A 17096-nucleotide genomic window follows, 5' to 3' on the forward strand; every position below is an offset into this window, starting at 1 on the left:
GAGAGACTCTTCTGTGTAGATATGCATGCACAAAGTGTGCCAGGGCAGGCCCCTTCAACACAGCTTCTTCATGCAGGGAAGGCTTGCTCTGTGCTGAAGAGCATGCTGTTAATGGTTGGCCCTACATTCCTTCAGCAAAAGCTAGAAGACTAATTCCCCTGGAGATGCCAAACAGAAATGCCTCCATGCAGATCCTATCTTCTTCAACCTATATTGGGCCCCATTTTTTTTGTGGTGTTAGCTTTTCTGCCTAGTGTCCTTTCTTGCCTTTTGAATGCAACTAGAGAAAGTCCAATCTTGAATATAGGAGAAATTAAGAAAGGCTGAGAGGATGTTTTTTTGTTTGTCATAGTCCCAGCCCTCCTTTTTTGAGCAAATACCAGTAGCACGTTAATTGGCTCTAAAAACAGACTGCCTCGCCACTTTCAACTCAAAAGAATAAAATCCAGGTCTGGCACAGTTTTCTAGGAAGTTTGAAAATTTCATTCCACTAAGAGGTCTCCTTTGTTTTCATTTTTCTTTATGCCCTCAGAAAAGACGTTTCCAAGTGTGTGAAGATCCACCATCAAAAATTGATGGGGTTTGCTTTTAAGTGATAGATAGATAGATAGATATAGAGATAGAGATAGAGATAGAGATAGACATGTAGAGGTATATATTTATATAATATATAGATATATACACACACAGAAACACTTAAGAAGCCTTGAAGAATATATACCAAATGTCCACAATGGTTACTTATTCTTAGTGGTGGGATAATAGATATTTTTGTTTTGCTTCTCTTTGTTTTCTAATATTTCTACAATAATCACTTTTTTTATTATAAAGCAAATACAATAAAAGTTTGTAGGTGAAAGGTTTTTTTAATGAATAAGGTTTTAAAACAAAGGATGTTTTCTTCATCTGTTAACATTGTTTGAAGAGCTTAGTCCTACAATTGCTACTCTAGAAACAGATAAAATATCTAAACCCTCACATGCTAGCAGCCCTCAGAATGCCTATGAGAATATTCTATAGAATTTATAGTTTTTCCTTAAAACTCATCTCATTCAGCAACTATGGTAATGTATATATTTTCCACCATTGTCCATGTGGGCATTAAATTTTGCAGAAACATATAAGGCACTTTTCACTATCATTTTTTAGCAATAACTGCCTTTGTTTCTTGCAGACATTTTGACATCACCTGTCTTTATTGAGCTTAAGTTCTAGACCACCAAAACCTACTTAATTTTTTCATGAACCATGGTCTTAATGATATTTTAGATAAATTCTGGAGCCTCCAAGTTACTGTGATTCTTTATTATATTTGTTATTCACATATTGAACTATCACACACATTTTTCCTTATGAAATGTAAGTACAGTTGGCCCTTGAACAACACAGCTTTGAACTTTGTGGGTCCACTTATATGTGAATTTCTTTCAGTAAATATGTACTACAGTTCTAGACCAACTGCAGTTGGTTGCATAACCACCAATGTAGAGGGAGAGCTGGCTGTAAAGTTATGAGTGGATTTTCAACCGCTCAGAGGGTTGGTGCCCCTAACACTCATGTTGTTTAAGGGTCAACTGTATTTTAGTACTGAATTCAATGTACCAGCATCTTAATTAGAAACTTGATTTTTTTAGACAAGGTAGTACTTTATCCCATTTCACAGTTATGTACTTTTTAAAACTATAGAATAAAAAAACATTTCTCTAATTTCTGATTCTCTACTCAAATTCTGAAGCAAACTGTTAAGGTAAAGCCAGGGGACAATATGATTAAAATTTCAGGCACCTGCTGTTTCCTTTTACCTACAAAGGACATTGGAGCCAAAAATAAAAATATCAGAGAAATAGTCCCTTTTTTACAAAAACACACTCAATGTGATATTTATATCCTACTTCTTTCACTTAACAATAGAATATAATATTTCTTGTGTATAATTTTAATAATAGTGTAATCACATATTCATTGCTTTTTACCAAATTTATCTAGCTCCTCATTAATAGACATTTAACATGTTTCCATTTTTCACTTGTATGAATATTGCTGCAGTGCACATCTTTTGCATAAGCCATTTTCGGTGTTTCAGATTATTTTTCTACATGTATTCCCAGGATTGGAATTATTGAATCAAAGGGAATGATCGTTTTAAAGTTTCTGATATGTATAAAAAACTTTCCAAAGATGTCACTCCAATTTACGCACCTTCCAACAATTAACATGTTCATTCATTTCACCTTCCCCAACATTGACATTTTTATATTTTTGGAAATTTGTTCAATACTATTTGTTTTTGGTGGGGTTTTTTTTGATTTCACATGTCTTAGTGAAGTACCTCCCTATCTTGTGGACACTAAAAACTTAGCTATTAGTAAGCATGCATTTTAAAGTTTAAACATCTTCTACATAAACAAATTTATTTTCCCCAAATCAGAAAATAGTCACATATCCCTGAGGGAAAATGTCAGTGCAAGTGCAAATGGGGCAATGTCAAGGTTTGTGAATATCAATCACTGTTGCAGCTGGAAGGCAGTTTTGTTATTTTCCTTCAAAATTAAAAAAATTAAGTGTTTTACATCCTGGAAGGATATTTTCTTTTCTACCAAATTTAAATGTCTCTTCTGAAATTATATTTATCCTTATCAGTAAACTTAGCAGTCTAATTGTTATTTCAGACCCTTGCGCTGCTGAACCAGTTTAAATCTAAACTCACTCAAGCAATTGCTGAAACTCCTGAAAATGACATTTCTGAACCAGAAGTAGAAGATGATGAAGGATGGTAAGGCCTTTGATTTCTTTATATTACCATGAACAAACAAGCTCAAAGCAGAGACACTATTAGGATATTTCTACTATATCATCCCTTTTTTTTTCAGACTTTACCTTCCATTATACCCTCATCATTATAGGGCCTTGGCACCCTTTTACTTCATTTCAGTTCAGTAAGCATTTATTTAGTGCTTGGTGTATTCCCAGTATTGGGCTAGCCAGTAGAAAATACACAGGAAATATATGACCCTATCCTTGCCCTAAATAACTTTCTAATATTGTGGAAAAGATAAGACTCACGTTAAACAGCTAGAAAACAGCCTTAAAAGATTCTGAGTCATTAACTTCTTACACTTTCCCACAAACATTTTAGAACTCATTAGTCCATTTCATAATCCTACTAAGTTCCTCTTCAAATTATGACCTACAGGATCCTAGCAATACATGCATAGTTAACTTATTTTTATCTTTGGATGTTTTTCAACTTTTTAAGACACTGATAAGAAATAAAGGGATTAATGACTTGTATGTGTCCTGTGCTTAGCACTTTATCCTATACTGGCAAAAAGGAGAAAAAAAAAAGAGTAAGCACTGTGCTTTTCTCTTCTCACACTCCTCTGCCCTCCAGCTGACTCCACATGTAGTATATTAGGCCTCCCCGCACCTAACTGCCTGCACGCCCGCACTACACCCTGGCTCAGGCACATTGCTGCGAGCAAGCCAGTGGGTCACCCCCCACACATGACTCACCCTCTGGAGCCTCTGAACTGTCACATGTGCCATTACCCCAACCTAGAATCATAGCCTCACTCCTCTCTGCCAAACAGCATCTCTCCCCTATTTCAAAACTCTGTTCAACACTCCCATCCTCCAGGAAACCAGTCAGCAAGATTTGTTGAGCACTCACAAATCTAGAGGGTGGAGGAAAGAGGGCTGGAACACATATTAAAAAAGACAGAAAAACACTTATTAAGAAAACATTTAAGCAAGTAAGGCTCTGCAACTATATATAACTTTAATCAAAAGGGCCGGGTGATGACGATTTGAATGGGATGAATCCTACCTACCATACGATCCTGGAATTACTTGTATATTTCTCGATATGTGATTTCTGTATGGTCTGGGTTATGATGCCAATTTTTGTAAAACCCTAGGTCTCTTTTAATAGGTTTCTATTACTTATGTGTATTTGTTTATACTTAAATTCAAAGTTGCTTAAGGCAGAAGCTGGCTCCTCCCATAGTTCTTTGCTAAAGGTGAAGGCTCAGTGAGTGTTGAATGGCCCACAGAGATAAATGCACATTGCCCAGAAAAACTTTGTTTTTTTAAATGACTGGACAGGTTTAGTTTTATTTTGGATTCTTTGAATGTCTCAAAATATCTTTCAAGTGTTTTGGGTTGAGCCACTACACACAAAAAAATGTTTTGCCAAGTCCTCTTCCCCTTATTTTTGAATCCATATGCATTTTTTAAGGAAATATGATCCATGTGTTTCTGATTCATTTACACTTAACTCATCAAGATGGTGTTTTGTAAGAGCAGTTTGATGCCCAATAAGTTTTTTTAACCTTTTTGTAAGCCATTTAAGTCCTTTTTTATTGAACAGGAAAGTCACCAACAAAGTTAAACCCAGAAGTTTCATTTGAAACTCATAACCCACAGGATTCAAATTTACTTTCAACTTGGCAAGACCGTTTACCTTCCCAAGGTTCTTCCTAGTCCCTTGGTTCAGTATCCTGTCATTTTGAATTCCTCATTAGCATCAGATATCAATTAGTGTTTTTGAAAGTGTCATTCTTGTTTTTGATGTGATTTCACAATACAGTCAATGTTCTAACATCCTCATTAGAGAGTTAAACAAATGGGGAAACTTCACCAGATTGGGGGAAAAAAAGATCACTGGTCAATGACATTGGCTAGTTCTCCACCTGGGGAACAAAAATAAGTGGTAAAGGAAGGGGAAATAGGGTAAAGGAACCATTACCAGCGGTTCCTTTCTGCTTGCAATTGCAGTCACCTAACCAGAAAGTCAGAACTCTACACTATGTACCTACATACTTTTTGTATATTTTTTTAACCTAACATCTAATTAAAGTACCTTTAGTATTCTTACAGAATACATGGGGGCACTTATATACAGCCTTTTTGTTGCATTGTAGAATACTGAAATTTTATAACCTGATAAGCAACAGCATCACTTCTGTCCATAAATAAACCAGTTCAGCTTTATCAAGTCTCTGGTGATTTAGATCATCTCTCATAAAGTATACTCCACTCAGAAAAGAAGTCTTGTATTCAAAATGATTTATAGCAAATATTATGACTTCATGGCATGTGCATGTGTGTTATGCATAAATTACATGGTTCCCAGACTATTTTGTAGGTCACGCTTGCCGCTTTTCTAAGAAGTGAAAGTCAGCCAGTGCTGTACTACACCGTCAGGGTCTGTTATCTGAGGTAAAATGATTGCTTCTAAGACATTTTTATGTGTCCACATGAGTGACCACACATTGAGGGATCATTTTCATTTTCTGTCAAGATAGAAACCATTACCAATTTGTTATGTTTTCTTTTACTTGGCAAACTGTTCTATTCACATTTTTGGCTGAGCTGCTGTATTGGCATAGTATACAACAGACATTTGGGTACCATTCAGCAGCATTCTACTTTTTATGCAAAAAAAAAAAAGAAAAAGTGGGATGGGGAGAGAAAGAAAAGAAATATGATTCTATTGTAAACACTGTATATGGTGTTTGATAATTATTCCCAGATTTCACTGTCTAACAAGGCATTTAAGGAAGTGTTATTAGTAGATCTAAGCTGAAATGCATGATAGAAATTTTTCACTCAAAATTATTGTCATTCTTCCTTTGTTGGGATATATACTGCCAATATTTGATAGTGGTAGTGACGGTCACCAGATTCTAGTATAGCAGCTAAAGGAGACTCTTTGCCACTACATTCCATCATCCCACAGCATCACACACTCTTATAGCTATAGAAACCTTCTTCAAACATGGATTTTATAAAACCAACTAGATACATAGCAGGAGTTATCAGCCAAAGGATTCATATGACCATGTGGATGAAGTCCATATGCCATTTTGGGTTTGGTTAGATAAAGCTTGGTTAGCTCCCAAAAAAAGTTTTGAGAGCTGTCTGACAAGGCAGTAGAGAGACTTATAAAAAAGAAAGCCACCTGCTCCTTACACAACAAAATTGGCATTCTAAGGGGAGGGAAAAAATTAAATCTATGAGAGTAGACTGCAGTCTTGTGAACATTAACTATTCACTACTATGTTCCATTGAAAATTCTTTCCAGATTGTTAACATAAAACTTCACAACAAACATACAAGATAAAATAATAATATAAATGTCTATCTGCCTTCCTCCCTTTTCCTCTTCTCTCTCTCCCCTTCACCACTTTCCCTTAGTACATACAGTATTCAGTAATATAAGAATAGGAAAACACTAACAACTGCATGGTTGCCTCAAGTAAATATTTTAATTTTTTTATTATATAAAGAAAAGATACTCACTGTAGAAAAACCAGAGTATAGATCCCACAAAAGAAGTAAATTAAATCACCTGTGATCCCAAACTCAACAATAAATATTAATTTATACATACATACATATATATATATATATATATATACCCTTCCACATACTTTTATGCATATTTTAGGCAGAAATGAGATTATTTAATACTACAGTTTTATAACTTGGTTTTTTTCCCTCAGCAATATTTAATGAGTACTTTTCCTTGCCGTACGTAATTTTATGATATACTGTTTGAATTCTGTACTGTGACCATATAGTATTCCATTATATGCTGAACCATGGTTTACTCGACCAGTGCCATGTTGTTGGATATTTAGGCTCTTTCCGGTTTTTATTATTATATACAGCACTGTAATGAACATCCTTATATCTATGTCATTGCTGCTTTTCTCAGGATAAATTTCTAAAACTGGAATTGCTTAGTCAGTGGGTATGCATGTTAGGCTCTGCTAAATATTTTCAAATGGCCCTACCAAAATGTCATTCCAATTTATACTCCCAAATAAATATCATTTTTATGACTTGCTTTTAGGGCTGTTAGAATCATAAGAATTAATTAAGGTACTTTACAGCAGTTAGTGAAAGAGAATAACATTTTAGAAGAAATGCTTTGCCCTTGTAAACTTTTAAAAAATACACAGTCTGGTTTGCTTCTGTTTTTAATATCTGGTACAAATTCCAACATAACTCCGCAAGATCATCAGCTCTAAGTATTCTTGTTCTTGGTGCTGACAAAGTCTCCAAGATAATCCTATGGGTTAGAACTTTATGATCTAGATTTTTTTTTTCAGTTTTATTACTACACCTTGGCTTGCATTAAAAATCAGTCTTATCAGCCAGACAGTTTGTTTCTGCTAAAGACTGGAGTTCTGAGAACCAAGTTAGCATAGCATGGAAGCAACAAGTACCAGTTGTCTTGAGTATCCAAAACAGTGAAAAACAGTGAAAATTTAATAATGCAGATGTTAAAGAAAAAAGATTATAAACTGTTAGACCCATTTAGACCTCGTTATAAGATACCATTAAAGGACGTAGCCTCATTTCATTGTTTATGTTGGCAAAGCTTTAAACACCTTTTATATGTAATACTATAATTACAGATGTAATACATATTGTATATGATTTGGTCATGTATTGAGTGAAAGGTGCTGTTACAACAAATGAATATTTTAATTATAGTCCCCACTTCATTCAAGCAGGACATTGTCAGGCATGGGTAACAAGCTGGTGTAGACAAATACAAATGCAGCTCTAAGGAGACTGTGAAACTGATGAAAGCCCAGGTTAGCCAAGTGAGAGACCTTTACCCTTTAGTGTAGGTGGGACAGCAGGTCTCAAACTGTTGGTCTCTGGACCACTTTTATACTCTTAAAAATTACTGAGGACCCCAAAGAGCTTTTGTTATGTGAAATACATTTATTGATATTTACCTTATTAGAAATTAATACTAAGAAATTTTAAATCACTTCAAAATAACAATAATGAACCTATTACATGTTAACATAAATAACATATTTTTATGAAGAATAATTACATTTTCAAAGCAGAAAATATAGTGAGAAGAGTGGTATTGATTTACTTTTTTTCATATCTCTAATGTCTAGCATAACAGGAGCAGCTGGATTCTCATATCTGCTTCTGCATTTCACTCTGTTTTGATCTCATATTTACATCATGTGTTCTCTGAAAATTTTCACTGTACATTCATGAGAGGATGAGAATAATGAGGGCAAATAATATCTTAGTATTCATACAAAAATTATTTTGACATTGCAGGCACAGTGATCCCCAGTACTTTGAGAACTGCTGGGTTATAGCATATCTAGTCACTGTGTGTGTCATGATGGTCCTTATTTATCAGAGGTTATGACCCAATCTGTAGGTCCTGGGAAGCTTCATTCCAGATCCTGGTTTGTGATCCTTGTTCTCAAGCGATACCAAAGTAGTGCTTTCTGAATTAAATGTGCCCAGCACCATTGGCCTAGACCTGTTACAGCACAATTCTTACCACTTCCACAGCAACCCCTTACTGGCCCTCAACTGCTTTGGAATGGTCTGTGGCATGCCAGTTTGATTTTATTGTTCTTGTTTGTTTTTCCCCAGCTCAATTACATTGAGATATTAATATATAACATTGTTTAAGGAGTACAATATAATGATTTGATACACAAATATATTGTGAAATGTGTACCACAGTAAGGTTAGTTAACACATCCTTCATCTCACATAATTACCATTTTGTTGCTGTACCCCCCAGAACTTATCCATCTTATAACTGAAAATTTAAACCCTTTGACCAGCATCTCATTTCCTCCACCCCCTAACCCCTGGCAACCACCATTCTACTCTTTGTTTCCATGAGTTCAGTGTTTTTGGATTCCACATATAAGTGGGATCATAAACTATCTGTCGTTCTCTATCTGGTTTATTTCATTACTTAGCATAATGCCCTCAAGGTTTTTCTTCTATAGGGTTGGCCATAAGATCTTATGGAAAAACCTGAACGATCTTTTTGGCCAACCCAATATTTTATGCCTGAATAATATTTCATTGCATATATATGTATGTGTGTGTATATATATATATCACATTTTCTTTCTCCATTTATTTGTTGATGGACACTTAGGTTGTTTTCATGTCTTGGCTATAGTGAATAATGCTACAATGAACATGGTAGTGCAGCTATCTCTAAGACGGTGATTTTGTTTCCTTCAGATATATACATAGAAGTGGGATTGATGGCTCATATGGTAATTCTATTTTTAATTTCTTGAGGAACCTCCATACTATTTCCACAGCACTATACCAAATTACATTCCCACCAACAGTACATAATGGTTCCCTTTTCTCCACATCCTCACCAGCATTTGTTACTGCTTCTCTTTTTGACAGTAGCCATTCTAACCGGTATAGGGTGTTATATCATTGTGGTTTTGATTTGTATTCCCTTCTGATTACTGATGCTGAGCATTTTTTCATGTACTTGTTGACCATTTTTATGTCTTCTTTGGAGAAATGTCTATTCAGATCCTCTGCCCATTTTTCAGTAAGATTGGTTTTAAGTGCTTTTGAGTTATGTAAGTTCCTTATATATTTTGGATATTAACCCCTTATCAGTATATAGTTTGCTAATATAGTCTCCCTTTCAGTTTGTTGATTTTTTTTCCCATGTGGAAGCTTTTTAGTTTTAAATGTAGTCCTACTTCTTAACATTTGCTTTTGTTGCTGTGCTCTTGATGTCATATCCAAAAAGTGTTTGCCATGACCAATGTCAAGCAGCTTTTTTCTTATGTTTTCTTCTAGGAGTTTTACTGTATCAGGTCTTATGTTTAAATCCTCAATCATTTCGAGTTAATTTTTGTGAATGGTATTATATGAATTAGGGGTCCAATTTCATTCTTTTGCACGTGAATATCCAGTTTTCCCAGAACCATTTGTTGAAGAAACTATCCTTACCCCATTGGGTATTATTGGTTCCCTTGTCAAATATTGGGTTGGCCATAACAGTTCATTTGGGTTTTTCTGTAAGATGTTACAGAAAAACCTGAAAGAACTGTTATGGCCAACCCAATATTAGTTAACCGTATATGCGTGGGTTTATTTCTGGGTTCTTGATTCTGTTTCACTGGTCTGTGTGTCTGTTTTTATGCTAGTACCATACTGTTTTGATTACTATAGATTTGTATTATAGTTTGAAATCAGGAAGTGTGATGCTTTCAGCTTTATTCTTTTTTTTTTTTTTTTTTTTTTGCGGTATGCGGGCCTCTCACTGTTGTGGCCTCTCCCATTGCGGAGCACAGGCTCTGGACGCGAAGTTTCAGTGGCCATGTCTCATGAGCCCAGCTGCTCCGCGGCATGTGGGATCCTCCCGGACTGGCGCACGAACCCATGTCCCCTGCATCGGCAGGGAGACTCTCAACCACCACGCCACCAAGGAAGCCCTTCAGCTTTATCCTTGTTTCTCAGAATTGCTTTGGCTGTTCTGAGTCTTTTGTGCTTCCATACAAATTTTAGGATTTTTTTTTCTGCAAAAAAAATACATGCCATTGGAATTTTGACAGAAATTGTATTGAATCTATAGAAGACCTTAGATGGTATAGACATTTTAAAAATATTAACTCTTCTGATCCATGAGATATCTTTCCATTTATTTGTGTCTTCTTCAATTTCCTTCATCAGTGTCTTACAGTTTTTGGTGTATAGATCTTTTACTTCCTTGGTTAAATTTATCCCTAAGCATTCTTTTTTTATGCCACTGAAAATGGGATTTTTAAAATTTCTTTTTCAGATAGTTCATTGTTAGTTTACAGAAATGTTTTGATTTTGTACACTGATCATGAAATTTTACGAAATTCATTTATTAGTTCCTATGGCTTTTGGTTGGAGTCTTTAGAATTTTCTATGTATAAGATCATGTCATCAGCAGACAGAGAAAATTTTACATCTTCCTTTCCGATTTGGATACCTTATTTTTTTTTCCTTAATTGTTTGGGCTAGGACGCCCAGTATGATGTTGAATAGTTGTGGTAATAGTGGGCACTCTTGTCTTGTTACCAATCTTAGAAGAAAAGCTTTCAACCTTTCAGCACTGAGTATGGTGTTTGCTGTAGGGTTTGTCATATATGGCCTTTATCACGTTAAGTAATGTTCCTTCTATAACCAATGTATTAAGCGTGTTTATCATGAAAGGATTTTGAATTTTATCAAATGCTTTTCCTGTGTCTATTGGATCATGCTTTAATTTTTTGTCTTTCATTCTATTAATGTGTTATATAACATTTATTGGTTTGCGTATGTTGAACCATCCATACATCTCAGGGACAAATCAAACTTGATCGTGGTGTATGATGCTTTTAATGTGCTGTTGAAATCAGTTAGCTAGTAGTTTGTTGAGAATTTTGCATCCATACTCATCATATTGGCCTATAGTTTTAATTTCTTGTAGTGTCCTTATCTGACTTTGGCATCAAAGTAATTCTGGCCTCATAAAATGAGGCTGGAAGTGTTGCCTCCCCTTCAATTTTTTGGAACAGTTTGAGAATAATCGATTCTTCTTTAAATGTTTGGTAGAATTTGCCCATGAAGCTATCTGGTCCTGAGCTTTTCTTTGTTGGGAGGCTTTTGATTACTGATTCAGTCTTTTTACTTGTTATTGATCTGTTCAGATTTTCTATTTCTTTATGATTCACACAGTAGTCTCATGCTCCATTGTATTTCTGTGGCATCAATTGCAGTGTTTCCGCTTTCATTTCTAATTTTATTTGAGTCCTCTCTCTCTTTTTCTTGGTAAGTCTGGCTAAAGGGTTATCAATTTTATTTTTCAAAAAAACCACCTCTTAGATATGTTGATCTTTTCTATTATTCTTTTCTTTATTTCATTTATTTCTGCTCTGATCTTTGTTATCTCCTTTTATCTGCTAACTTTGGCTTAGTTTGTTCTTCTTTTTCTAGTCTCTTGAGGTGTAAAGTTAGGTTGTTTGAGATCTTTTTTTGTTTGTTTAACGTATGCATTTATCACTATAAATGTCCCTCTTAGTACAATTTTTGCTACATATCATAAGTTTTGCAATGTTGTGTTTCCATTTTTATTTGTTTCAAGATATATTTTGATTTTCCTTTTGATTTCAACTTTGACCGATTTGTTGTTCAGGAGTATGTAGTTTAATTTTCCGCTTATTTGTGAATTTTCCAGTTTTCTTCCTCATCATTGATTTATACTTTCATACCATTGTGGTTGGGAAAGACACTTGGTATGATTTCACTGTTTCTAAATTTGCTAAGACTTGTTTTGTGACCTAATGTATGATCTAACCTAGAGGATGTTCTGCGTCCACTGGAGAAGATTGTGTATTTTGCTGCTGTTGGATGGAGTATTCTGTATACGTCTATTAAGTCTTTAAAGTATAGTTTAAGCCCAAGGTTTCTTTATTGATTTTCTGCCTGGATGATCTATCCATTGTTGAAAGTAGGGTACTGAAATCCCTTACTGTGGTTGTATTGTCATCTATTTCTCCCTTAAGATCTGTTAGCATCTGCTTAATATTTTAGGTGCTCTGATGTTGGGTACATATATATTTACAATTGTTATATCCTCTCAATGAATTGGTCCCTTTATCATCATATAGTAACCTTCTTTGTCTCCTGTTATCATTTTTTCCTTAAAGTTTATTTTGTCCGATGTAAGTATAGCTACCCTTGCTTTCTTTTCATTTCCATTTCTGTAGAATATCTTTTTCCATCCCTTCACTTTAAGCCTCTGTTTGTCCTTGAAGCTGAAGTGAGTCTCTTGTAGGCAGCATATAATTGGGTCTATTTTTTTTTCCATCCAGCCATTCTATATCTTTTGATTAAAGAATTCAATCCATTTACATATAAAGTAATTATTGATAGGTAAGAATTTACTATGCTTAATCTTGTTAGTTGTTTTCTGCCTGTTTTGTATGTCTTTTGTTCCTTTCTTTCTTGCTGTCTTCCTTTGTGAATTGATGATTTTCCATAGTGGTGTATTTTGATTCCCTTCTCTTTATCTTGTGAGTATCTACTATAGGTTTTTCTTTTGTGGTCACCCTGAGGCTTACTTGAAAATTTTGTAGATATAACAGTCTATTATAAGCATCTGATAACAGTTTAACTTTGATCACATACAAAAACTCTGCTCTTTTACTCCCCACATTTTGTTTTTGATGTCACAAATTACATCATCTTATATTGTGTATCCAGTAAAAAATTATTGTAACTATAGTTGTTTTTAGTACTTTTGTCCTTTAACCTTTAGAGAGTTAAGTAGCTAACACACCACCATATTACAGTACTAGAGTATTTTTAATCTAACTACATACACATCTTTACCAGTGTGTTGTATGTTTTCATGTTACTAACTAGCATCTTTTTGTTTCAGCTGAAGAATTCCTTTCAGCATTTCTTGTAAGGCAGGTTTTGTGATGATAAATTCCATCTATTTTTGTTTGGGAAAGTTTTTATCTCACCTTCACTTCTGAAGGACAACTTTGTTGGGTAAAGTATTCTTGGTTGGCAGTTCTTTCTTTCAGCACTTTAAATGTATCCTGTCACTGTCCCCTGACCTGCAATGTTTCTGCTGACAAATCTGCTGATAGCCTTATGGGGGTTCCCTTGTACGAAAGACTTTTTTTCTCTAACTGCTTTTAAAATTCATTTTCGTTTATTGTAGACAGTTTTACTATAATGCATCTTAGAGAAGATTGTTTTAAATTGGAGGGCTTGGGCTTCCCTGGTGGTGCAGTGGTTGAGAGTCCGCCTGCCGATGCAGGGGACACGGGTTCGTGCCCCGGTCCGGGAAGATCCCACATGCCGCAGAGCGGCTGGGTCCATGAGCCGTGGCCTCTGAGCCTGCGCGGCCAGAGCCTGTGCTCCGCAATGGGAGAGGCCACAACAGTGAGAGGCCCGCGTACTGCAAAAAAATAATAATAATAATAAATAAATAAATTGGAGGGCTTCCCTGGTGGTGCAGTGGTTGAGAGTCCGCCTGCCGATGCAGGGGACATGGGTTCATGCCCAGGTCTGGGAAGATCCCACATGCTGTGGAGCGGCTGGGCCCGTGAGCCATGGCTGCTGGGCCTGAGCGTCCAGAGCCTGTGCTCCGCAATGGGAGAGGCCACAACAGTGAGAGGCCCACGTACTGCAAAAAAACAAACAAAAAAACAAATAAGTTGGAATTATGTGGTGACCTATTAGCTTCATAAACTTGTATGTCCAAATCTCTCACCAGATTTAGGAAATTCAAAGCCATTTTTTTTTTAACATCCTTATTGGAGTATCATGGCTCTACAATGGTGTGTTAGTTTCTGCTTTATAACAAACGGAATCAGTTATACATATACATATGTTCCCATATCTCTTCCCTCTTGCGTCTCCCTCCCTACCACCCTCCCTATCCCACCCCTCCAGGTGGTCACAAAGCACCGAACTGATCTCCCTGTGCTATGTGGCTGCTTCCCACTAGCTATCTACCCTACGTTTGGTAGTGTACACATGTCCATGCCACTCTCTCACTTTGTCACAGCTTACCCTTCCCCCTCCCCATATCTGCAAGTCCATGCTCTAGTAGGTCTGTGTCTTTATTCCCATCTTGCCTCTAGGTTCTTCATGACCTTTTTTTTCCCCCCTTAGATTCCATATATATGTGTTAGCATACGGTATTTGTTTTTCTCTTTCTGACTTACTTCACTCTGTATGACAGACTCTAGGTCCATCCACCTCACTACAAATAACTCAATTTCGTTTCCTTTTATGGCTGAGTAATATTCCATTGTATATATGTGTGACATCTTGTTTATCCATTCATCTGTTGATAGACACTTAGGTTGCTTCCGTGTCCTGGGTATGTTAAATAGTGCTGCAATGAACATTGTGGTACATGACTCTTTTTGAATTATGGTTTTCTCGGGGTATATGCCCACTCGTGGGATTGCTGGGTCATACGGTAGTTCTATTTTTAGTTTTTTAACGAACCTCCATAGTAGCTGTATCAATTTACATTCCCACCAACAGTGCAAGAGGGTTTCATTTTCTCCACACCCTCTCCAGCATTTATTGTTTGTAGATTTTTTGATGATGGCCATTCTGACTGGTGTGAGGTGATATCACATTGTAGTTTTGGTTTGCATTTCTCTAATGATTAATGATGTTGAGCACTCTTTCATGTGTTGGTTGGCAAGCTGTATATCTTCTTTGGAGAAATGTCTATTTAGGTCTTCTGCCCATTTTTGGACTGGGATGTTTCTTTTTTGATATTGAGCTGCATGAGCTGCTTGTAAATTTTGGAGATTAATCCTTTGTAAGCCTCTTCATTTGCAAATATTTTCTCCCATTCTGAGGGTTGTCTTTTCGTCTTGTTTATGGTTTCCTTTGCTGTGCAAAAGATTTTAAGTTTCATTAGGTCCCATTTGTTTATTTTTGTTTTTATTTCCATTTCTCTAGGAGGTGGGTCAAAAAGGACCTTGCTGTGATTTATGTCATAGAGTGTTCTGCCTATGTTTTCCTCTAAGAGTTTGATAGTGTCTAGCCTTACATTTAGGTCTTTAATCCATTTTGAGTTTATTTTTGTGTTTGGTTTTAGGGAGTGTTCCAATTTCATTCTTTTACATGTAGCTGTCCAGTTTTTGCAGCACCACTTATTGAAGAGGCTGTGTTTTCTCCATTGTATATTCTTGCCTACTTTATCAAAGATAAGGGGGACCATACGTGCATGGGTTTATCTCTGGGCTTTCTATCCTATTCCACTGATCTGTATATCTGTTTTTGTGGCAGTACCATACTGTATTGATTACTGTAGCTTTGTAGTATAGTCTGAGGTCAGGGAGCCTGATTCCTCCAGCTCCATTTTTCTTTCTCAAGATTGCTTTGGCTATTCGGGGTCTTTTGCGTTTCCATACAAATTGTAAAATTTTTTGTTCTAGGTCTGTGAAAAATGCCAGTGATAGTTTGATAGGGATTGCATTGAATCTGTAGATTGCTTTGGGTAGTAGAGTCATTTTCACAATGTTGATTCTTCCAATCCAACAACATGGTATATCTCTCCATCTGTTTGAATCATCTTTAATTTCTTTCATCAGTGTCTTATAATTTTCTGCATACAGGTCTTTTGTCTCCTTAGGTAGGTTTATTCCTAGATATTTTATTCTCTTTGGTGCAATAGTAAATGGGAATGTTTTCTTAATTTCACTTTCAGATTTTTCATCATTAGTGTATAGGAATGCAAGAGATTTCTGTGCATTAATTTTGTATCCTGCTACTTTACCAAATTCATTGATTAGCTCCAGTAGTTTTCTGGTAGCATCTTTAGGATTCTCTATGTATAGTATCATGTCATCTGCAAACAGTGACTTTACTTTTGTTTTTTTTCCTGTACACAAGCCTCTCACTCTTGTGGCCTCTCCTGTTTCGGAGCACAGGCTCCGGACGCGCAGTCTCAGTGGCCATGGCTCACGGGCCTAGCCGCTTCGCGGCATGGGGGATCTCCCAGACTGGGGCACGAACCCGTGTCCCCTGCATCGGCAGGTGGACTCTCAACCACTGCACCACTAGGGAAGCCCACTTCTCCTTTTTCAATTTGGATTCCTTTTTCTTCCCTGATTGGTGTGGCTAAAACTTACAAAACTATGCTGAATAATAGTGGTGAGAGTGGGCAACCTTGTCTTGTTCCTGATCTTAGTAGAAATGGATTCAGTTTTTCACCATGGAGGATGATGTTGGCTGTGGGTTTGTCATATATGGTCTTTATTATGTTGAGGAAAGTTCTCTCTATGCCTACTTTCTGCAGGGTTTTTATCATAAATGGGTGTTGAATTTTGTCGAAAGATTTCTCTACATCTATTGAGATGATCATATGGTTTTTCTCCTTCAATTTGGTAATATGGTTTATCACATTGATTGATTTGCGTATATTGAAGAATCCTTGCATTCCTGGGATAAACCCCACTTGATCATGGTGAATGATCCTTTTAATGTGCTGTTGGATTCTGTTTGCTAGTATTTTGTTGAGGATTTTTGCATCTATGTTCCTTAGTGATATTGGCCTGGAGTCTTCTTTCTTTGTGACACCTTTGTCTGGTTTTGGTATCAGGGTGATGGTGGCCTTGTAGAATGAGTTTGGGAGTGTTCCTCCCTCTGCTATATTTTGGAAGAGTTTGAGAAGGATAGGTTAGCTCTTTTCTAAATGTTTCATAGAATTCACCTGTGAAGCCATCTGGTCCTGGGCTTTTGTTTGTTGGAAGAGTTTTAATCACAGT

The 17096-nt window shown here is 36.2% G+C and overlaps 1 protein-coding gene across 2 annotated transcripts in view; it reads left to right on the forward strand.

Moving 5' to 3' along the window:
* Positions 1-17096, forward strand: part of CWC27 (CWC27 spliceosome associated cyclophilin) — a 240632-nt gene that overhangs the window by 175744 nt on the left and 47792 nt on the right. For both annotated transcript variants that reach the window (XM_060092935.1, XM_060092936.1), the window contains exon 14: positions 2670-2773. In XM_060092935.1, coding sequence (XP_059948918.1) covers positions 2670-2773 — 104 coding nt within the window. The remainder of the gene's footprint in view (positions 1-2669; positions 2774-17096) is intronic.

The sequence above is a fragment of the Mesoplodon densirostris genome, chromosome 3 (genome assembly GCF_025265405.1).
Source record: "Mesoplodon densirostris isolate mMesDen1 chromosome 3, mMesDen1 primary haplotype, whole genome shotgun sequence".
In the NCBI taxonomy this organism is placed as follows: domain Eukaryota; kingdom Metazoa; phylum Chordata; class Mammalia; order Artiodactyla; family Ziphiidae; genus Mesoplodon; species Mesoplodon densirostris.